Source organism: Oncorhynchus mykiss, chromosome 13 (assembly GCF_057628025.1).
Source record: "Oncorhynchus mykiss isolate SJ-2025 chromosome 13, ASM5762802v1, whole genome shotgun sequence".
Taxonomy (NCBI): Eukaryota; Metazoa; Chordata; class Actinopteri; order Salmoniformes; family Salmonidae; genus Oncorhynchus; species Oncorhynchus mykiss.
In genome coordinates, this window is record NC_143034.1 from 5,810,953 (window position 1) to 5,834,837 (window position 23,885).

General features: G+C 44.9%; 1 protein-coding gene across 2 annotated transcripts; it reads right to left on the reverse strand.

Annotated features, from left to right (window-relative positions):
- Positions 1-1,366: 1,366 nt before the first annotated feature.
- On the reverse strand, positions 1,367-23,610 carry LOC149978676 (uncharacterized). 2 transcript variants are annotated; one of them, XM_090194846.1, is made up of 7 exons: positions 21,578-23,200; positions 21,016-21,113; positions 20,703-20,880; positions 10,007-10,258; positions 9,492-9,589; positions 9,080-9,257; positions 1,367-3,051 (listed from the first exon to the last, which is right to left on the reverse strand). In XM_090194846.1, exons 1-7 carry the CDS (start codon positions 21,885-21,887, stop codon positions 2,147-2,149), a joined length of 2,019 nt encoding a protein of 672 aa, XP_090050972.1. In that variant the 5' UTR covers positions 21,888-23,200; the 3' UTR covers positions 1,367-2,146. The 2 variants fall into 2 exon arrangements, with proteins under 2 accessions (XP_090050972.1, XP_090050973.1); XM_090194847.1 differs by lacking the exons at positions 1,367-3,051; positions 9,080-9,257; positions 9,492-9,589; positions 10,007-10,258 and adding an exon at positions 14,216-15,870 and having other exon boundaries at positions 21,578-23,610.
- Between the last annotated feature and the right edge of the window lie 275 nt (positions 23,611-23,885).

Genomic DNA, 23,885 nt, shown 5'->3' on the forward strand with positions numbered 1-23,885 from the left:
GAACCACTCCTTTATTGGGGGTGTCTTGCTAATTGCCTATAATTTCCACCTGTTGTCTATTCCATTTGCACAACAGCATGTGAAATTTATTGTCAATCAGTGTTGCTTCCTAAGTTGACAGTTTGATTTCACAGAAGTGTGATTGACTTGGAGTTACATTGTGTTGTTTAAGTGTTCCCTTTATTTTTTTGAGCAGTGTATTTTATATTTCACCCTCGAAGCATCGTTACCCATCGCTCCACAAAAGCCGCGGCCCTTGCAGAGCAAGGGGAACTACTACTTCAAGGTCTCAGAGCAAGTGACGTCACTGATTGAAACGCTATTTAGCGCCCACGCTAACTAAGCTAGCCGTTTCACATCCGTTACACGAAGTCCATAGATCAGGGCCTAATACATTTGACATTGACTGATTTCCATATATGTACTGTGAATCGTTGAAATTGTTGCATGTTGCGTTTATATTTTTGTTCAGTAGAGATATATTATATATATATATATATAAAGCCATTTTATAAGGTATTCATTCACGTCATGGCATCACTATGACATATTTGTAGATGTTTTATTAGACTTTTATGATGTAATAGATCATATGGGTTGAGTAGTGTTTTATTATGTAATAGATCATATGGTTTGAGTTGTGTTTTATTATGTAATAGATCATATGGGTTGAGTAGTGTTTTATTATGTAATAGATCATATGGGTTAGTGTTTTATTATGTAATAGATCATATGGGTTAGTGTTTTATAATGTAATAGATCATATGGGTTGAGTAGTGTTTTATTATGTAATAGATCATATGGGTTAATGTTTTATTATGTAATAGATCATATGGGTTGAGTAGTGTTTTATTATGTAATAGATCATATGGGTTAGTGTTTTATTATGTAATAGATCATATGGGTTAGTGTTTTATAATGTAATAGATCATATGGGTTAGTGTTTTATAATGTAATAGATCATATGGGTTAGTGTTTTATAATGTAATAGATCATATGGGTTGAGTAGTGTTTTATGATGTAATAGATCATATGGGTTGAGTAGTGTTTTATGATGTAATAGATCATATGGGTTAGTGTTTTATTATGTAATAGATCATATGGGTTGAGTAGTGTTTTATGATGTAATAGATCATATGAAGAATGGCGCTGAAGGAGATGGCTGACGATCCCGTAACCAACGAAGGTGGATATTTATCCAACACCTGCCGTTTATTCAAACCAGCCCACTGGGCACAGACGTCAGTTCAACATCTAGTTTCTATTTACATTTCTTTGAGTCGTCAACTAAAGTGAATTCAACATGAAATAAACACAACATGTCAACTGTCATTGGATTTAGGTTGCAAGTTGGGTGAAGTCCAAGTCAAAACAAGTCTCTTTATTTCTGAGCTCAGAGAGAATAACAGAGTTACACAGCGCAGTGTAGACAGTCTGAATTCCTGAAGCATTGAGTGATTAGCAAATATCTTTATAGTTTCCTGTTCCTGGGCGGGACTTTATTCATACAAGGACACAGGTCCAAATTGGTTTGCAACACAGAATGATACTCCCAAGAACAGAAGATTATAATAGGACAGTTTCACAAGGTTAGTCACATACTCAGTTATGTGGACACACAAACAATTAACATTTTCTATTACAGTCACATAATGATCCTCCCAGGAACAGGAGATTATATGATTTACTCTGTATTCAAACTGACATACTCCATATTCAATTCATGTTTTCTAATAAAAACATACAAATATATATATGTTTGAGTAGACTGTGTACAATTTAATTTCTTATAGTATAAACAAGTAAACATTCTCAGTCAACAACATAAGACAATGGGAGCAGTGTGTACGCTCTCCGATGAATTTTAAGTGTATGTGATGTGAATTACAAGTTTACACACTAGGATAAGTAATTATTCTCTGCTGTGTGGATTCTCACATGACTTTTAAGTGACTGTGATGAGTAATATGTCTTCCCACAGTCTGAACATTTGTAAGGGTTCTCCCCTGTGTGCAGTCTCATGTGTTCCTTCAGGCTTCCTAAATGGGTAAAACACTTTCCACACTGGGCGCAAAGGTATGACTTCTCCCCTGTGTGTATTCTCATGAACTTTCAGGCTTCCTGACCGGCAAAAACTATTTTCACACTAGGCGCAATGGTATGGTATCTCCCCTGTGTGTATTCGCTCATGAGCTTTGAGAGTGTCTAACCGCTTTAAACTCTTTCCACACTGGGCACAATGGTACAGCTTCTGCCTAATGTGTATTTGCTCATGGGTTTTGAGAGTGTCTAACCGCTTAAAACTCTTTCCACACTGGGCACAATGGTACAGCTTCTGCCTAATGTGTATTTGCTCATGGGTTTTGAGAGTGTCTAACCGCTTAAAACTCTTTCCACACTGGGAGCACGGGTGTGGCTTCGCTCCTGTGTGTATCCTCTCATGTCTTTTCATGCTAACTAAATGGTTAAAACTCTTCCCACAATGTGAGCAGTAGTAAGGCTTCTTCCTTGTGTGCAGTCTCATGTGTTCCTTCAGGCTTCCTGACTGGCTAAAACTCTTTCCACACTGGGCGCAAAGGTATGACTTCTCCCCTGTGTGTATTCGCTCATGAACTTTCAGGCTTCCTGACTTGCTAAAACTATTTCCACATTGGGCACAATGGTACAGCTTCTGCCTAATGTGTATTTGCTCATGGGTTTTGAGAGTGTCTAACCGCTTAAAACTCTTTCCACACCGGGAGCACAGGTGTGGCTTCGCTCCTGTGTGTATCCTCTCATGTCTTTTCATGCTAACTAAATGGCTAAAACTCTTCCCACAATGTGAGCAGTAGTAAGGCTTCTTCCTTGTGTGCAGTCTCATGTGTTCCTTCAGGGTTCCTGACTGGCTAAAACTCTTTCCACACTGGGCGCAATTTTGTGTCTTCGGTTCTGTGTGTCCCCTCTCATGTCTGTTCAGGCTTCCTAACTTAGTAAAACTCTTTCCACAATGGCAGCAGAGGTGTCGTCTTGCTGGTTCGGACGTCTCTGGTTCCTCCAAGTTTGGTTTTCCTCCTGCCAAAGACAGTGTTTATTTAAAGAGAGAACAGAATTGCATCTCCACATCATAAAACTGCCTTGCTATGAGGTTTAATCCAAATCAGATCTCTCAATAACCTGAAGCTAGTTTTCCAAAAATGTCATAATTTGGTCATTAATAGTAATTACTGATCTGTTTACATTACATATTATTCTTTCTGTTTTATAAGTCAGAACACAAAGAACTAGACAGTTCTAGATCACTCAAGACATAATTGGATTCTATGTTCTACAGTTCTGTGACACTGAAGACACAGACGTCACTGGATTCCAATCAGCAGGTGGTTCTAAATATATAACTTTCATAGCTGTACGATACAGAATGTGACCTACACACTTCCTTAAACATAAAATAAGTAAAGAAGTAATTCTGTGTGGAAGTCCAAAACTTGGAGACAGACACAAAGCTCATCAGTAACATCTCCCTGTTGTTGAAAGGGTTCGACACAATGGCTTTTTATTATTTAGACATTCACACATTTTTTACATTTTTGACTAATCATGTCATGATATTTTGTGTAAAGTAAAAAAAAATGGTGTCACATATTTTGGATAGATGTTCCTAAAAAATATAAACGCAACATGTAAAGTGTTGGTCCCATGTTTCATGACCTGAAATAACAGAATTCTTCCATACACACAACAGCTAATTTCTCTCAAATTCTGTGCACAAATTTGTTTACATTCCTGTTAGTGAACATTTCTCCTTTGCCAAGACAATCCATCCACTTGACAGTTGTGGCATATCAAGAAGCTGATTAAACAGCATGATCATTACTCAGGTGCACCTTGTGCTGGGGACAATAAAATGCCACTCTAAAATGTGCAGTTTTGTCACACAACACAATGCCACAGATGTGTCAAGTTTTGAGGGAGCGTGCAATTGGCCTGCTGACTGCAGGAATATCCACTGGAGCAGCTATCAGATAATTTAATGTTCATTTCTTTACTTGAAGCCGCCTCCAACGTCATTTTAGAGAATTTGGCAGTACATCAGACACAACCGCAGACCACATTGATGATGAAACTGAGGAGTATTTCTCTCTGCAATAAAGCCCTTTTGTGGGGAAAAACTAATTCTGATTGGAGGTTCTGGGTTATGCCCACCCAGGGCCACCAATGGATTATTACCCTGCACTCCACCACTGGGAGGTAATACAGATTATTACCCCCCCCCCCCCCCCCCCTGCACTCCACCACTGGGAGGTAATACAGATTATTACCCCCCCTGCACTCCACCACTGGGAGGTAATACAGATTATTACCCCCCCTGCACTCCACCACTGGGAGGTAATACAGATTATTACCCCCCCTGCACTCCACCACTGGGAGGTAATACAGATTATTACCCCCCCTGCACTCCACCACTGGGAGGTAATACAGATTATTACCCCCCCTGCACTCCACCACTGGGAGGTAATGCAGATTATTACCCCCCCTGCACTCCACCCTGCACTCCACCACTGGGAGGTAATACAGATTATTACCCCCCCTGCACTCCACCCTGCACTCCACCACTGGGAGGTAATACAGATTATTACCCCCCCCCCCCCTCCACTCCACCACTGGGAGGTAATGCAGATTATTACCCCCCCCCCTGCACTCCACCACTGGGAGGTAATACAGATTATTACCCCCCCTGCACTCCACCACTGGGAGGTAATTACCCCCCCCCCCCCCACCCTGCACTCCACCACTGGGAGGTAATACAGATTATTACCCCCCCTGCACTCCACCACTGGGAGGTAATACAGATTATTACCCCCCCTGCACTCCACCACTGGGAGGTAATACAGATTATTACCCCCCCTGCACTCCACCACTGGGAGGTAATACAGATTATTACCCCCCCTGCACTCCACCACTGGGAGGTAATACAGATTATTACCCCCCCTGCACTCCACCACTGGGAGGTAATGCAGATTATTACCCCCCCCCCCCCCCCCCCCCCCACCACTGGGAGGTAATACAGATTATTACCCCCCTGCACTCCACCCTGCACTCCACCACTGGGAGGTAATACAGATTATTACCCCCCCCCCCCCCCCTCCACTCCACCACTGGGAGGTAATGCAGATTATTACCCCCCCTGCACTCCACCACTGGGAGGTAATGCAGATTATTACCCCCCCCCCCCCCCCCCCCCCCCCTGCACTCCACCACTGGGAGGTAATACAGATTATTACCCCCCTGCACTCCACCCTGCACTCCACCACTGGGAGGTAATACAGATTATTACCCCCCCCCCCCCCCCTCCACTCCACCACTGGGAGGTAATGCAGATTATTACCCCCCCCCCGCACTCCACCACTGGGAGGTAATACAGATTATTACCCCCCTGCACTCCACCCTGCACTCCACCACTGGGAGGTAATACAGATTATTACCCCCCCCCCCCCTCCACTCCACCACTGGGAGGTAATGCAGATTATTACCCCCCCCCCGCACTCCACCACTGGGAGGTAATACAGATTATTACCCCCCCCCCCCCCCCTGCACTCCACCACTGGGAGGTAATACAGATTATTACCCCCCCCCCCCCCCTCCACTCCACCACTGGGAGGTAATGCAGATTATTACCCCCCCCCCCCCCCTGCACTCCACCACTGGGAGGTAATACAGATTATTACCCCCCCTGCACTCCACCACTGGGAGGTAATACAGATTATTACCCCCCCTGCACTCCACCACTAGGAGGTAATACAGATTATTACCCCCCCCCCCCTGCACTCCACCACTGGGAGGTATTACAGATTATTACCCCCCCTGCACTCCACCACTAGGAGGTAATACAGATTATTACCCCCCCCCCCCCTGCACTCCACCACTGGGAGGTAATACAGATTATTACACCCCCCCCCCAGCACTCCACCACTGGGAGGTAATACAGATTATTACCCCCCCTGCACTCCACCACTAGGAGGTAATACAGATTATTACCCCCCCTGCACTCCACCACTAGGAGGTAATACAGATTATTACCCCCCCCCCCTGCACTCCACCACTGGGAGGTAATACAGATTATTACACCCCCCCCCCAGCACTCCACCACTGGGAGGTAATACAGATTATTACCCCCCCTGCACTCCACCACTAGGAGGTAATACAGATTATTACCCCCCCTGCACTCCACCACTAGGAGGTAATACAGATTATTACCCCCCCCCCTCCACTCCACCACTGGGAGGTAATGCAGATTATTACCCCCCCTGCACTCCACCACTAGGAGGTAATACAGATTATTACCCCCCCCCCCCCCTGCACTCCACCACTGGGAGGTAATACAGATTTTTACACCCCCCCCCCAGCACTCCACCACTGGGAGGTAATACAGATTATTACCCCCCCTGCACTCCACCACTAGGAGGTAATACAGATTATTACCCCCCCTGCACTCCACCACTAGGAGGTAATACAGATTATTACCCCCCCCCCCTCCACTCCACCACTGGGAGGTAATGCAGATTATTACCCCCCCCCCGCACTCCACCACTAGGAGGTAATACAGATTATTACCCCCCCTGCACTCCACCACTGGGAGGTAATACAGATTATTACCCCCCCCTGCACTCCACCACTGGGAGGTAATACAGATTATTACCCCCCCCCCGCACTCCACCACTAGGAGGTAATGCAGATTATTACCCCCCCCCCGCACTCCACCACTAGGAGGTAATACAGATTATTACCCCCCCCCCCCTGCACTCCACCACTGGGGGGTAATACAGATTATTACACCCCCCCCCCCAGCACTCCACCACTGGGAGGTAATACAGATTATTACCCCCCCTGCACTCCACCACTAGGAGGTAATACAGATTATTACCCCCCCTGCACTCCACCACTAGGAGGTAATACAGATTATTACCCCCCCCCCCCCCCCCCTGCACTCCACCACTGGGAGGTAATACAGATTATTACCCCCCCCTGCACTCCACCACTGGGAGGTAATACAGATTATTACCCCCCCTGCACTCCACCACTGGGAGGTAATACAGATTATTACCCCCCCTGCACTCCACCACTAGGAGGTACAGATTATTACCCCCCCTGCACTCCACCACTAGGAGGTAATACAGATTATTACCCCCCCTGCACTCCACCACTAGGAGGTAATACAGATTATTACCCCCCCTGCACTCCACCACTAGGAGGTAATACAGATTATTACCCCCCCCTGCACTCCACCACCGGGAGGTAATACAGATTACCTGGTCATCAAGGGGCAAAGTATAGACACGTTTTAAATACAGGTACAGACTGTGTGGAAAACGATTTAAGACCCAGTCTCTCCAACACAACCCAACATTGCAGAGTTACTGCATGTGCATCCTTTCAAGCACACCCTTCTCATTAACCTGTAGTTATTCACAATTTTCGATGAACAAATAAGGTTTTATATGTAAGATGGTTAAATAAAGAACAAAATGATTGATTATTATTATATTATTATTTGTGCCCTGGTCCTATAAGAACTCTTTGTCACTTCCCACGAGCCGGGTTGTAAACAAAAACTCACACTCATTCTTATGTTTAATAAATGTATCGTATAGTGTGAGACCGGCTTACAATGACGTAAAAAAACAAACATTTGAGAGTAGCACCAGGGTCAGCGCAGAGGGGGTACGTAGCTGAGAGTGGCTATCTGACTCCACTCTAGCCTCCACTGGCCAACAGGCTCCACTCTAGCCTCCACTGGCTATCTGGCCAACAGGCTCCACTCTAGCCTCCACTGGCTATCTGGCCAACAGGCTCCACTCTAGCCTCCACTGGCTATCTGGCCAATAGGCTCCACTCTAGCCTCCACTGGCTATCTGGCCAACAGGCTCCACTCTAGCCTCCACTGGCTATCTGGCCAACAGGCTCCACTCTAGCCTCCACTGGATATCTGGCCAACAGGCTCCACTCTAGCCTCCACTGGCCAACAGGCTCCACTGGCTATCTGGCCAACAGGCTCCACTCTAGCCTCCACTGGCTATCTGGCCAACAGGCTCCACTCTAGTCTCCACTGGCTATCTGGCCAACAGGCTCCACTCTAGTCTCCACTGGCTATCTGGCCAACAGGCTCCACTGGCTATCTGGCCAACAGGCTCCACTCTAGCCTCCACTGGCTATCTGGCCAACAGGCTCCACTCTAGTCTCCACTGGCTATCTGGCCAACAGGCTCCACTGGCTATCTGGCCAACAGGTTCCACTCTTATTCAGCATCTTCTGATGATGTGTGCCTGGTAGCGCTAATCTACTCTTTTCCTTTCAGCAGGTTAATATCTGCCTGGCGCCCCAACAAAATCTCTATCTTTAACCCTCTTTAATTACTAGGGCCCCGCCTTTGGAGCTTTGGTCTTCCTAGACATGCTACTATCTTGGGATCATTTCATCTGATGGATCTGGATGCTGCTTTAAACCCCATTTCTGCAGCATTAGTAAAGATATGATCAAACCATGTTGATGATTTCATTCCTCTACTGTTTGTAACTACCCTGGTAGGTTGATTGATAACCAGGATGCAGGCACTGGTTACAGTTTGAAGCTTTCTCTTGAGTGGGCAGCCTGATCACAGCTTTCCTCCAGTATTAGTTAATTAATTAAAACAGGACACATTGAAGTGTCTGGAGTTTAGTTTTCCTGTTCTACAGTCTTGTAAAGATAGGGGGGTTGACTGGGACAGGCAATGTAAAATCCATAATGTTTAGAGGAAAATGTTTTGTAAAACATGCACCTTACATCAGATCATCTTGAAACTTTCTCTCTAAAGCGAACTTTCATCAAGGTTTTATATGGTCTATTGGTTTCTCTCTAAAGCGAACTTTCATCAAGGTTTTATATGGTCTATTGGTTTCTCTCTTTTCACTGGCAGAATCATTTTTCAGTGTTATGATATTCATAACATCCATATCCACCAGTCTATCTTCCTGTCAACTAACAGAACTCTGCTGGTTGTCCTGGTAACAGATACCAGTGGGAAGATCTATTTAATTTGTTCAAACTAAACTACAGCACTTACTTTGATGAGTCAAATCTGATCCTTTCATCTCTTCTCCTCCTCTCACAGTTCCACTCAGCCCCGTTGTTTTCCTGCAGTCCACCAGCAGCACAGACAACCTCTTCATACCCAGCAGTAAGGTGCTACCGGGAGAGGCACGACACGGGGACTCCGGGAGGGAGGAAGGGCTAGCGTTGTCCTGGTAACCATAAAGAGGGGACACAGAAACATATCATTATGGATGCTGATGTCACTGTTGTCATAAAGTGTTTTACAGAAACCCAGCCCAGACCCCGATAGAGCTAGACCAGACCAAGCTGTGAGCTAGACCAGACCAAGCTGTATGCTAGACCAGACCAAGCTGTATGCTAGACCAGACCAAGCTGTATGCTAGACCAGACCAAGCTGTATGCTAGACCAGACCAAGCTGTACCATCTGGTGTTCTGATCTGGAGAGACTCTTCTCTGCCTCGTCAGCATCAGGATGTTGTTGAGGCTCCCCAGAGGATCCACGATAGTCATGTCTCTCTCCTGTGTGAATGAGAACATCAAACAGGTGGTAAACTTATGATCTACTATTACAAAGGGTCTTACAAGAGGCATTAATATCTCTAAACAGGGCCTAAAATGCAAATGTTAAAGGGTTGTTCCACGAAATGGGTGCCTGTTGCATCCCTTTGATATTTAAGTAGAAATTATGCACCAATATTGAACTTTAAAAGCCTGTTATATTAGATGAGGGGAACTTTAATATAGACCACATGGAGAATTCAATACATCTAATTGAGAAGTCCCCAAAATATATGAACCAATGGCAGATTGACCCTTTAACAATTCCTACAGTACTGAACAACATATTCAAGTGTAGAACTTCAGTAGAATGCCCCTTACAAACCCAACATTCAATAACTGCATAGTTTGTGCCCCTGTTTTTAAGACAGTACTCACTGGTGTTAATCTGATATTCTGTCTCCTCCTCTTTCACTCCCAAAACGTCTTCCTCCTTCACCTTTATTGAGATAGCATCCTCTTCCTCTCTAAAAGGTTCTCTCTCTTCTTTCACTATAACAGCCTCATCTTCCTCCTTTTTCATTCTGAAAGATTCTTCCTCTCCTTTCAGAGTAATATCCTCCTCTTCTTCTTCTTCTTTCACGACAATGTTCATCGCCAGAGCTTCTTTCTCCAAACAGCAGACCTCTTCTTTAACAGGGGATGAGTAGTTTAGTGAGCTCATGGTCAGTGACATTAGCTAGCTAGCTAGCTAGCATTAGCGACTAGCCTAGTGCTAGGCTCAGCAACAATCTTTAACAAGTTTGCAAATTGAACATGCAAATTAGGTTCAAGTTAACCAGTTATTACGTCAAGTGAACTGCGTTTACAACACTGAGATTAGATAATGTACATTAACATGGTTTAAAGCGACAATCTTCCAGTTTTATGTTGGCTAGCAAGCTATCGAGGTGGTTGAAAGAGTAGCTGCCTTGTTGTTCCTGAAGAAGCGTCCCGTCCAGTCCATTATACGTCACGCAAGAAGCATCACCTGAAAGATGCTCATCGCCATCTGCTGTCTGGAGTGGGTAACGCAGTTTGGAAACAATAGTCAGGACACGTTTTGTATTGGAAAGAACGTCATAATAATTTAACAATAAGCTGATATATTTTCTCTTACGTCTTACAAATAATACGTTCCTGTTCACAGACGTAGAAGCGTAATATGAATATGTAGATAATGAATAAATGCTTCTGTGCCGCCATCCTGTCAGAAGGTAACAGACTGTTTTATTACCGTGGTAACGATGGATTTTCATTGTGTTCCATGGTGTTTATCGCCCCCTAGTGGAGGTTCCTGGTACTTAGAAAGACTGTACGGAAACAGTAAGTAGAGAATTCGTTCTGCGCGCATAGAAGCAGCGCTACGGTTCAGTCTTTCAGTGCAGTTATTTCTTGTCACGCTTCATCCTCGGAAAATATTTGTTTGTAAGTTCGATTCAAGCATGTTGCTAGTGATGATAATCTTGTTATTGATAGAATTGCTTACTAATCAATGTTAGTTGGTTGCATTTACTCACACAAATTACCTTGCCAATCATGTATGCCGTATTGTAAAACATACAATACTGAAGTTTTGTTACTGTTTCTAGTGTAATATGCTTTGTTATTTTACAGAGGTGGTTGTACATTAGAGTAATTAAAGGAGTTGACTGAGAATTACCATATGAGTAACAATTAGCTATATGGTTTGGCATCATGCCAGATACATGGTACATTGGCACGTGCTTTGTATTTATGCAACTTCAACTTGAAATGTATAATGTACAGCTACAGTATGTCGATGTGAATTGAATACTAAAGTATATTATTTTCTGTATTTTGTAGTTTCACAACCTAAACATTTTGAATATTAATTCAATATTAATTCAAGAAAAGTGACGCCTTGGAAGTTTTATTGAAGACTTAGTTGTTAGCTATCTATCTGTCTAGTTTTGCATGGGAACGCACTTCAAGGGCAGAATAACTTAGATGAATAGGTAGCGTGTTAATACACATTTTCTCTGCTCATTTTTCACATTAGTTTTAATCTAGATGTGACGGTACTATTTCCTTAAAGCCACGCTCTATAAAATATGAATAAACCTGTAAACAGAGCAAATGCATCACATGCAAATAGCACTTGATTATCAGAGGGGTCATATAGAACTACTCAGACATTCCAAATATCACTTGATTATCAGACTGGTGTATTATGACATCATATAGAACTACTCAGACATTCCAAATATCACTTGATTATCAGAAGGATGTATTATGATGTCAGAACTACTTGCCCTGCTGGACACAATATGGCAAATGCATCACATGCAAATAGCACTTGATTATCTGTAGTGCTTTACACTGGGTAGACAAAACATTAAGAACACCTGCTCCTTCCATGACTTAGACTGACCAGGTGAATCCAGGCTAAGTGATGTCACAAGTTAAATCCACTTCAATCCGTGTAGATGAAGGGGGGGGAGACAGGTTAAATAAGGATGTTTAAGCCTTGAGACAATTGAGGCATAGATTGTGTGTGTGTGCCATTCAGAGGGTGAATTGGGAAGACAAAATATTGAAGTGTCTTTGAACGGGGTATGGTATTAGGTGCCAGGCACACCGGTTTGTGTCAAGAACTGCAACTCTACAGTTTCCCATGTGTACCAAGACTGGTCCACCACCAAAACAGTAGCAGTCAATGCAGTTTAAGATTTGAGAGAGTGTGCAAAGCTGTATTTGTATTAGTTGGGGACAGCCCTAATGGGAACAGATACCAGTGGGCAGATCTATTGTATTTGTTCAAACTAAACTACAGCACTTACTTTGATGAGTCAAATCTGATCCTTTCTTCTCTTCTCCTCCTCTCACAGTTCCACTCAGCCCCGTTGTTTTCCTGCAGTCCACCAGCAGCACAGACAACCTTTTCATACCCAGCAGTAAGGTGCTACCGGGAGAGGCATGACAAAGTGACTCCAGGAGGGTGGAAGGGGGTGAGATAGCATTGTCCTGTTAACCATAAAGAGGGGACACATACCATTATGGATGCTGATGTCACTGTTGTCATAAACTGCTTTACAGAAACACAGCCCAGACCCAGATTGAGCAAGCTGTATGCTAGACCAGACCAAGCTGTACCATCTGGTGTTCTGATCTGGAGAGACTCTTCTCAGACTCGTCAGCATCAGGATGTTGTTGAGGCTTCCCAGAGGATCCACGATAGTCATGTCTCTCTCCTATGTGAATGAGAACATCAAACAAATTTATGATCTTCTATTACAATCACAGAGTCTTACAAGAGGCATTAATATGTCTAAAAAGGGCCTAAAATGGCCACTTTCATCATGATTTCTAAATATATTGTTTGTGATGAAAATGTTAAAGGGTCGTTCCACAAAATGGTTGCCTTTTGCGTCCCTTTGTTATAAGTATAAGAATTCAACACATCTAATTTAAAAGTCCAAAAAATATATGTACCAATGGCAGATTGCCCCTTTAACAATTCCAATTCAGTAGAATGCCCTTATAAAAAAAAAAAATCACACATTAGTAAAACAACTGCATAGTTTGTGCCCCTGTTTTTAAGACAGTACTCACTGGTGTTAATCGGTACTTCAGTCTCCTCCTCCTTTTTCACTCCCAAAACGTCTTCCTCCTCCTCTTTAATTGAGACAGCATCCTCTTCCTCTTTTACTCCAACATGTTCTTCCTCTTCTTTCACTACATTCTCTTCTTCTTTCAATGTTATGGAATCTTCCTCCTTTTTGATTCGGAAAGCTTCTACCTCCTCCCCTTCCACTCTGACAACCTCTTTCCCATCTTCCTCTTTCACTGTAATATCATCCACTTCTTCTTTCAAAGCAATAGCCTCCTCTTCCTCTATCATCCTGAAAGCTTCTTCGTCTCCTTTCACCAGAGCTTCTTTCTCCGTTGAGTTTAGTGACCTCATGCTCCGGGAGATTAGCCTAGTGCCGTATCTAGTTAACACATTTGCTAATTTAAGCAAATTGCGTTTAAATGAACTAGTAGATACGTAAACAGAATTATGTTTAAAACACCAAGAGTAATATACACAAGATTGGTCGAAAGCGCTTCAATGTTTCGGTTTTATGTTGGCTAGCAAACCACCGCTTTGGTTGAATCAGAAGCCTTTTTGTCGCTGTTGAAGAAGCCTCCTGTTACCGTCCACCAGATTATACGTCACGCAAGAAACATCACCTGAAAGACTCATATCGCCATTTGCTAACATTTAATTGACAACGCCACCTGCTAACATTTAATTGACAACGCCACCTGCTAACATTTAATTGACAACGTGTTTGGGAAAGCTTTTCCATCAACCAGGAGATGGTGGTCATTAGCGTCATTGTTAACAGCTATACATAGTGGTAGACAAATGCACACACTCAGACAGGGGCATTTCCTCTTCTATTTATAACATCTTTGACCTTTGCGTTTTTCTGGATGTTTTTGTTGTTGTTATTCTGTCTCTCACTGTTCAAATAAACCTACCATTAAAATTATAGACTGATCATTTCTTTGTCAGTGGGCAAATGTACAAAATCAGCAGGGGATCAAATACTTTTTCCCCCTCACTTTGATAAAAATAAGGATCTGCTGGAGTCCAAGTCAAACCAAGATTCTTTATTTCTGAGCTCAGAGAGAATAACAGAGATACACAGCGCAGCGTAGACAGTATGAATTCCTGAAGCATTGAGTGATATCTTTATATAGTTTCTTGTTCCTGGGAGGGACTTTATTCATACAAGGATGCAGGTGCAGCCGGTTTGCAACACAGAATGATCCTCCCAAAAACAGGAGATTATAATAGGACAGTTTCACAAGGTTAGTCACATACTCAGTTATGTGGACACACATACAACTAACATTTTCCATTACAGAGTCTGTGAACATTTTAATTTAATTAAATCATCAGTGGGCCAACAATGCAAATGTCAACAATTACATTCAGATAAACACACAGTCAGAGCTTAAAAAAGGACCATTTAAAACAAGGAACCTGATCTTCTTTACATTCAATTTGCTACAATGCAAATGTAAACAATGGAGCAAATGCATCACATCCAAATATCCCTGTATTATCCCTGTATTATTAGGATTCTTTGTATAAGTACATTTTACATTTTCATCTGGTATAAACAAGAACACATTCTCAGTCAACAATATAAGACAATGGGAGCACTGTGTATGTTTGTTGATGAATTCTAAGTCAATGTGATGTGAAATATCAATTTACACACTAGGAGAAGTAATTAGGTCAATGTGAAGTGAAATATAAATTTACACACTATAAGTAATTATTCTCTGCTGTGTGGATTCTCACATGATGATTAAGTGACTGTGATGAGCAATATGTCTTCCCACAGTCTGACCATTTGTAAGGGTTCTCCCCTGTGCGCAGTCTCATGTGTTTTTTCAGGCTTCATAATTTGGTAAAATTCTTTGCACAGCGGGAGCAGGCTACTCCCCTGTGTGTATTCGCGCATGGGCTTTCAGGTGTCCTAACTGGCTAAAACTCTTTGCACACTGGGAACAGTGGTAAGGCTTCTCTCCCGTGTGGGTTCTCACATGAACTTTAAGTGACTGTGATGAGTAATATGTCTTCCCACAGTCTGAGCATTGGTAAGGCTTCACCCCTGTGTGCAGTCTCATGTGTTCTTTCAGATGTCCTAAATGGACAAAACTCTTTGCACAGTGGGAGCAGTGGTAAGGTTTCTCCCCTGTGTGTATTCGCTGATGAGTTTTCAGGCTTCCTGACTGGCTAAAACTCTTTCCACACTGGGAGCAGTGGTAAAACTTCTCCCCTGTGTGTATTCGCTCATGAACTTTCAGGTTTCCTAACTGGCTAAAACTACTTCCACATTGGGAACAGTGGTAAGGCTTCTCCCCTGTGTGTATTCGCTCATGAGCTTTCAGGTATCCTAACTGGCTAAAACTCTTTGCACACTGGGAGCAGTGGTAAGGCTTCTCCCCTGTGTGGGTTCTCACATGAACTTTAAGTGACCATGATGAGTAATATGTCTTCCCACAGTCTGAGCATTTGTAAGGCTTCTCCCCTGTGTGTATTCGCTCATGAGCTTTCAGGCTTCTTAACTGGTTAAAACTATGTCCACACTGGGCGCAATGGTGTGGCTTCTCTCCAGTGTGTGTCCTCCCATGTCTTTTCAGGCTTCCTAGCTTGGTAAGATGCTTTCCAATCTGGGAGCAGAGGTGTCGTCTTGCTGGTTCGGACGTCTCCGGTTCCTCCAAATTTGGTTTTCCTCCTGCCAAAGACAATGTTTTTTTTTTTTAAAGAGAGACCAAAATGAAATCTCCCCATGATAAAAGTGCTTGCTATGAGGTTTAATCCAAATCAGAGCACTCAACCTGAGGCCAGTTTTCAAACATGTAATAATTTAAAATAAATTATGTTGTAGAGCTTCCTGGTAATTACTGATACGTTTACTTACTTATTTATTAATTCTGTTTTAGAAGTCAGAATACAAACAACTAGAAAGTTCTAGAACCCTCAAGACACAGACATCGATGGATTCCTATCAAGCAGGTGGTTCTAAATACAGTATATAACCTTCATAGTTGTAAGATACATAATTAGACTTTTTCCATACGCACAAATGCTTATATCTCTCAAATTGTGTGCACAAATTTGTTAACATCCTTTTGCCAAGATAATCCATCCACCTGACAGTTGTGGCATATCATGAAGCTGATTAAACAGCATGGACATCACACAGGTCCACCTTGTGCTGGGGACAATAAAAGGCCACTCTAAATATTTGCAATTTTGTCACACAACACAATGCCACAAATGTCTCAAGTTTTGAGGGAGTGTGCAATTGGCATGCAGGAATATCCACTGGAGCTGTTACCAGAGAATTGAATTTCTCTTTTTCTTAATTTCTCTACCATAAGCCACCTCAAATGTTGTTTTAGAGAATTTGGCAGTACATCCAACCGGCCTCACAACCGCAGACTACGTATAACCATGCCAGTCCAGGACCTCCACATTGTCTTAGACCAGCCACCCGGACAGCTTCATTGGCTGGGCCTGGCTCTCCAGTGGGTGGGACTAGCTCCCCAGTGGGTGGATGGCTGCGCACCTGCCTAGTAATGTGAAGTCCATAGATTAGGGCCTAATTGATTTATTTACATTGACTGATTTCCTTATATGAACTGTAAATAATTGAAATTGTTGCAGGATGTTCTCAATGGTGCAGCTGTAGAACTTTTTGAGGATCTGAGGACCCATGCCATATCTTTTCAGTCTCCTGAGGGGGAATAGGTTTTGTTGTGCCCTCTTCACAACTGTGGACCATGTTAGTTAGTTGGTGATGTGGACACTACAGCCCTGGTCGATGAGAATGGGGGCGTGGCTCGGTCATCCTTTTCCTGTAGTCCACAATTACCTCCTTTGTTTTGATCACGTTGAGGGAGAGGTTGTTGGCCTGGCAACAGGTCTCTGATCTCCTCCCTATAGGCTGTCTCGTCGTTGATCAGGGCTATTGTTGTGTCATCGGCAAATTAATGATGGTGTTGGAGTCATGCCTGGCCGTGCAGTCATGAGTGAACAGTGAGTACAGGAGGGGACTGAGTACACACCCCTGAGGGGCTTCTGTGTTGAGGATCAGCAAAGTGGTGTTGTTTCCTACCTTCACCACCTGGGGGCGGGAAGTCCAGGACCCAGTTTCACAGGGCGGGGTTCAAACCCAGGGCCTTGAGCCTAATGATGAGCTTGGAGGGTACTATGGTGTTGAATGCTGAGCTGTAGTCAACTACTATGGTGTTGAATGCTGAGCTGTAGTCAATGAACAGCATTCGTACATAGGTATTCCTCTGGTCTAGATGGAATAGGGCAGTGTGATGGCGATTGCATCGTCTATGGACCTGGTAAGCAAATTGAAGTGGGTCTAGGGTGTCAGGTAGGGTGTCAGGTAGGGTGTCAGGTAGAGGTGATACGATCCTTGACTAGTCTATCAAAGTACTTCATGAAGACAGAAGTGATTGCTACAGTCATTTAGTTCAGTTATCTTTGCTTTCCTGGGTACGGGAACAATGGTGGCCATCTTGAAGAATGTGGGGACAGCAGACTGGGAGAGACTGATTATATCCGTAACAGGTGTGCCTTGTTAAAAAAGGTAATTAGTGGAATTTCTTATCTTCTTTATGCGTTTGAGCCAATAAGTTGTTTTGTGACAAGGTAGGGGGGAGACAGTGTTGTGATGAGGTAGGGGGGGAGACAGTGTTGTGATGAGGTAGGGGGGGAGACAGTGTTGTGATGAGGTAGGGGGGGAGACAGTGTTGTGATGAGGTAGGGGGGGAGACAGTGTTGTGATGAGGTAGGGGGGAGACAGTGTTGTGATGAGGTGGGGGGGAGACAGTGTTGTGATGAGGTGGGGGGGAGACAGTGTTGTGATGGGGTGGGGGAAGACAGTGTTGTGATGAGGTGGGGGGGAGACAGTGTTGTGATGAGGTAGGGGGGGAGACAGTGTTGTGATGAGGTAGGGGGGGAGACAGTGTTGTGATGAGGTGGGGGGGAGACAGTGTTGTGATGAGGTGGGGGGGAGACAGTGTTGTGATGAGGTAGGGGGGGAGACAGTGTTGTGATGAGGTAGGGGGGGAGACAGTGTTGTGATGAGGTAGGGGGGGAGACAGTGTTGTGATGAGGTGGGGGGGAGACAGTGTTGTGATGAGGTAGGGAGGGAGACAGTGTTGTGATGAGGTGGGGGGGGAGACAGTGTTGTGATGAGGTGGGGGGGAGACAGTGTTGTGATGAGGTGGGGGGGAGACAGTGTTGTGATGGGGTGGGGGGGAGACAGTGTTGTGATGAGGTGGGGGGGAGACAGTGTTGTGATGAGGTGGGGGGGAGACAGTGTTGTGATGGGGTGGGGGGGAGACAGTGTTGTGATGAGGTGGGGGGAGACAGTGTTGTGATGAGGTAGGGGGGGAGACAGTGTTGTGATGAGGTGGGGGGGAGACAGTGTTGTGATGAGGTGGGGGGGAGACAGTGTTGTGATGGGGTGGGGGGAGACAGTGTTGTGATGAGGTGGGGGGGAGACAGTGTTGTGATGAGGTGGGGGGGAGACAGTGTTGTGATGGGGTGGGGGGGAGACAGTGTTGTGATGAGGTGGGGGGAGACAGTGTTGTGATGAGGTAGGGGGGGAGACAGTGTTGTGATGAGGTGGGGGGGAGACAGTGTTGTGATGAGGTGGGGGGGAGACAGTGTTGTGATGGGGTAGGGGGGGAGACAGTGTTGTGATGAGGTGGGGGGGAGACAGTGTTGTGATGGGGTAGGGGGGGAGACAGTGTTGTGATGAGGTGGGGGGGAGACAGTCTTGTGATGAGGTGGGGGGGAGACAGTGTTGTGATGAGGTGGGGGGGAGACAGTGTCGTGATGAGGTGGGGGGGAGACAGTGTCGTGATGAGGTGGGGGGGAGACAGTGTCGTGATGAGGTGGGGGGGAGACAGTGTTGTGATGAGGTGGGGGGGAGACAGTGTTGTGATGAGGTGGGGGGGAGACAGTGTTGTGATGAGGTGGGGGGGAGACAGTGTTGTGATGAGGTGGGGGGGAGACAGTGTTGTGATGAGGTGGGGGGAGACAGTGTTGTGATGAGGTGGGGGGAGACAGTGTTGTGATGAGGTGGGGGGGAGACAGTGTTGTGATGAGGTGGGGGGGAGACAGTGTTGTGATGAGGTGGGGGGGAGACAGTGTTGTGATGAGGTGGGGGGGAGACAGTGTTGTGATGAGGTGGGGGGAGACAGTGTTGTGATGAGGTGGGGGGAGACAGTGTTGTGATGAGGTGGGGGGAGACAGTGTTGTGATGAGGTGGGGGGGAGACAGTGTTGTGATGAGGTGGGGGGGAGACAGTGTTGTGATGAGGTGGGGGGGAGACAGTGTTGTGATGAGGTAGGGGGGGAGACAGTGTTGTGATGAGGTAGGGGGGGAGACAGTGTTGTGATGAGGTGGGGGGGAGACAGTGTTGTGATGAGGTGGGGGGGAGACAGTGTTGTGATGAGGTGGGGGGGGAGACAGTGTTGTGATGAGGTGGGGGGGAGACAGTGTTGTGATGAGGTAGGGGGGAGACAGCCCTATTTGGTAAAAGACCAAGTCCATATCATGGCAAGAACAGCTCAAATAAACAAAGAGAAATGACAGTCCATCATTACTTTAAGACATGAAGGTAAGTCAACATCGAAAATGTCAAGAACTTTCAAAGTTTCTTCAAGTGCAGTCACACATAACTTGAAGCGCTATGATGAAAACTGTCTCTGACGAGGACCGCAACAGGAAAGGAAGACCCAGAGTTACACCTCTGCTGCAGAGGATAAGTTCATTAGAGTTAACTGAACCTCAGATTGCAGCCCAAATAAATTCTTCGGAGTTCAAGTAACAGACACATCTCAACATCGTGGATCAGGCCTTCATAGTGCTGCAAAAAAAAAACACCACTAAAGGACACCAATAAGAAGAAGAGACTTGCAAGAAGCATGAGCAAGGGACATTAGACCGGGCGTAAATTTGTCCTTTGGTCTGATGAGTCCAAATTTGAGATGTTTGGTTCCAACCGCCGTGTCTTTTTCCACCGTGAAGCATGGAGGTGGTGGTGTGATGGTGCTTGCTGGTGACAATGTCTGTGATTCATTTAGAATTCAAGGCACACTTAACCAGCATGGCTACCACAGCATTCTGCAGCGATATGCCATCCCATCTGCTTTGAGCTTAGTGGGACTGTCATCTGTTTTTCAATGCAGGACAATGACCCAACCACAACCAGGCTGTGTAAGTGCTATTTGACCAAGAAGGAGAGCGATGGAGCGCTGCATCAGATGACCTGGCCTCCACAATCACCCAACCTAAACCCAATTGAGATGGTTTGGGATGTGTTGGACCGCAGAGTGAAGGAAAAGCAGCCAACAAGTGCTCAGCATATGTGGGACCTCCTTCAAGACGGTTGGAAAATCATTCCAGGTGAAGCTGGTTGAGAGAATGCCAAGAGTCTGCAAAGCTGTATTTGTATTAGTCGGGGACAGCCCTATTGGGAACAGATACCAGTGGGCAGATGTATTTTATTTGTTCAAACTGAACTACAGCACTTACTTTGATGTGTCAAATCTGATCCTTTCATCTCTTCTCCTCCTCTCACAGTTCCACTCAGCCCCGTTGTTTTCTTGCAGTCCACCAGCAGCACAGACAACCTCTTCATACCCAGCAGTAAGGAGCTACCGGGAGAGGCATGACACAGGGACTCCGGGAGGGAGGAAGGGCTAGCGTTGTCCTGGTAACCATAAAGAGTGGACGCAGACACATATCATTATGGATGCTGATGTCACTGTTGACATAAAGTGCTTTACAGAAACCCAGCCCAGAGCCCGATAGAGCAAGCTGTATGCTAGACCAGACCAAGCTGTACCATCTGGTGTTCTGATCTGGAGAGACTCTTCTCTTCCTCGTCAGCATCAGGATGTTGTTGAGGCTCCCCAGAGGATCCACCATAGTCATGTCTCTCTCCTGTGTGAATGAGAACATAAAACAGATGGTAAATGTATGACCGTCTATTCCAATCACAGAGTCTTACAAGAGGCATGAATATGTCTAAAAAGAGCCTAAAATGGCCACTTTCATCATGATTTTATAAAATATTGTTTGTGATGTAAATGTAAAAGGGTCGTTCCACGAAATGGGTGCCTTTCCCATCCCTTTGATATTTTAAGAAGAGATTATGTTTCAATAGTGAATTTTAAAAGCTTGTTATAGTAGATGGGGGGGACTTTAATATAGTCCACATGGAGAATTAAATAAATCTAATTTAAAAGACCCCAAATTATATGAACCAATGGCAGATCGACCTTTTAACATTTCCTACAGTACTGAACAACATATTCAAGTGTAGAACTTCAGTAGAATGCCACTTTAAAACCACACATTAGTTCAACAACGGCATAGTTTGTGTCCCTGTTGAAGACAGTACTCACTGGTGTTAATCAGATATTCTGTCTCCTCCTCTTTCACTCCCAAAACGTCTTCCTTCTTCACCTTTGTTGAGACAGCATCATCTTCCTCTCTAAGCGGTTCTTTCTCTTCTTTTCCTATAACATCATCCTCTTCTTCCTTCACTATAACAGCCTCCTCTTCCTCCTTTTTAATTCTGAAAGGTTCTTTCTCTCCTTTCACTGTAATATCCTCTTCTTCTTCTTTCACGACAATGTCCAGCGCCAAAGCTTCTTTCTCCGTACGGCAGACATCCTCTATTTTAGCAGAGGAGGAGTAGTTTAGTGAGCTCATGGTCAGTGATGTTAGTTAGCTAGCTAGCATTAGCGAGTAACCTAGTGCTAGGCTCAGTATCAATATTTAACAAGTTTGCAAATTGAACCAGTAGCCATCTTCTTTAGCAGGGGAATAGTAGTTTAGTGAACTCGTGGTCAGGGATGTTAGCTAGTTTGCTAGCTAGGTAGCATTAGCGGCTTGGCTCAGTATCAATCTTTAACAAGTTTGCAAATTAGGTTCAAGTTAACCAGTTAATACGTCAACAGAAATGTTTTTAAACACTGAGATCAGCTAATTAACATATTTAAAACCTGAATGTTTCAGTTTTATGTTGGCTAGCAAGCTACCGAGGTGGTTGAAATAGTATCCGTGTTGTTTGTTCCTGAAGAAGCGTCCCGTCCAGTCCATTATACGTCACGGAAGAAGCATCAACTGAAAGACGCACATCGCCATCTGCTGGCTGGAGTGGGTAACGCAGTTTGGAAACAATAGTTACAACACTTTTGTATTGGAAAGAACGTCATAATAATTGAACAATAAGCTGATATATTTTATCTTACGTCTTACAGATAATACGTTTCCTGACAACACAACAGTGGTCGGCCTGATCACCGACAACGATGAGATGGCCTACAGGGAGGAGGTCAGAGAACTGGCAGTGTGGTGCCAGGACAACAACCTCTCCCTCAATGTGAGCAAGACAAAGGAGCTGATCATGGACTACAGGAAAAGGCGGGTTCGAACAGGCCCCCATTAACATCGACGGGGCTGTAGTGGAGCAGGTCGAGAGTTTCAAGTTCCTTGGTGTCCACATCACTGTCATGACGTTGGCCTGGGGGATAGGTTTATGACCGTCATAAATACCGCTTCCGTCCTTTTCTCTTCTCTAACCTATTGAGGTTACATTTAAAAAACCCTTGGTTAACATAGAGATTCTGGGAATACCATCTTCCCCCTGGAGCTAGGATAGCAGAGTCCCTGTCCATCTGCGACAGCAGAGAACCTGCCCATCTTCCTCCTGGAGCTAGGACAGCAGAGACCCTGCCCATTTCCTCCTGGAACTAGAATAGCAGAGACCCTGCCCATCTTTCTCCTGGAACTAGGATAGCAGAGACCCTGCCCATCTCCCCCCTGGAACTAGGATAGCAGAGACCCTGCCCATCTCCCCCCTGGAGCTAGTATAGCAGAGACCCTGCCCATCTTCCTCCTGGAACTAGGACAGCAGAGTCCCTGCCCATCTTCCCCCTGGAGCTAGGACAGCAGAGTCCCTGTCCATCTTCCCCCTGGAGCTAGGATAGCAGAGTCCCTGTCCATCTGCGACAGCAGAGTCCCTGCCCATCTTCCACCTGGAGCTAGGAAAGCAGAGTCCCTGTCCATCTTCCCCCTGGAGCTGGGATAGCAGAGACCCTGCCCATATTCCCCCTGGAGCTAGGATAGCAGAGACCCTGCCCATCTTCCCCCTGGAGCTAGGATAGCAGAGACCCTGTCCATCTTCCCCCTGGAGCTAGGATAGCAGAGTCCCTGTCCATCTTCCCAAAAACATCTGAAACCCACCTTCCTCTTCAAAGAGTATCTTAAATCCTCCCTTTTGGAACACCTTTTTTATTTACCTCAATCTAACGTCATTAAACCTGTTCTCTGATCAGCCCAACTAGTAGAGCAGAGACTGATCTGACTTCATTAAACCTGTTCTCTGATCAGCCCAACTAGTACAGCAGAGACTGATCTGACTTCATTAAACCTGTTCTCTGATCAGCCCAACTAGTAGAGCAGAGACTGATCTGACTTCATTAAACCTGTTCTCTGATCAGCCCAACTAGTAGAGCAGAGACTGATCTGACTTCATTAAACCTGTTCTCTGATCAGCCCAACTAGTACAGCAGAGACCGTGCGTAAAGTACAGAATCCTGCACACGCCGAATATATATTGACAAGTCACCTTGTCCGAGAGAGATTTATATTGTTATCAAAACGTCACGACAAGATAAACCGACACAAAACATACCCCTTATTTTA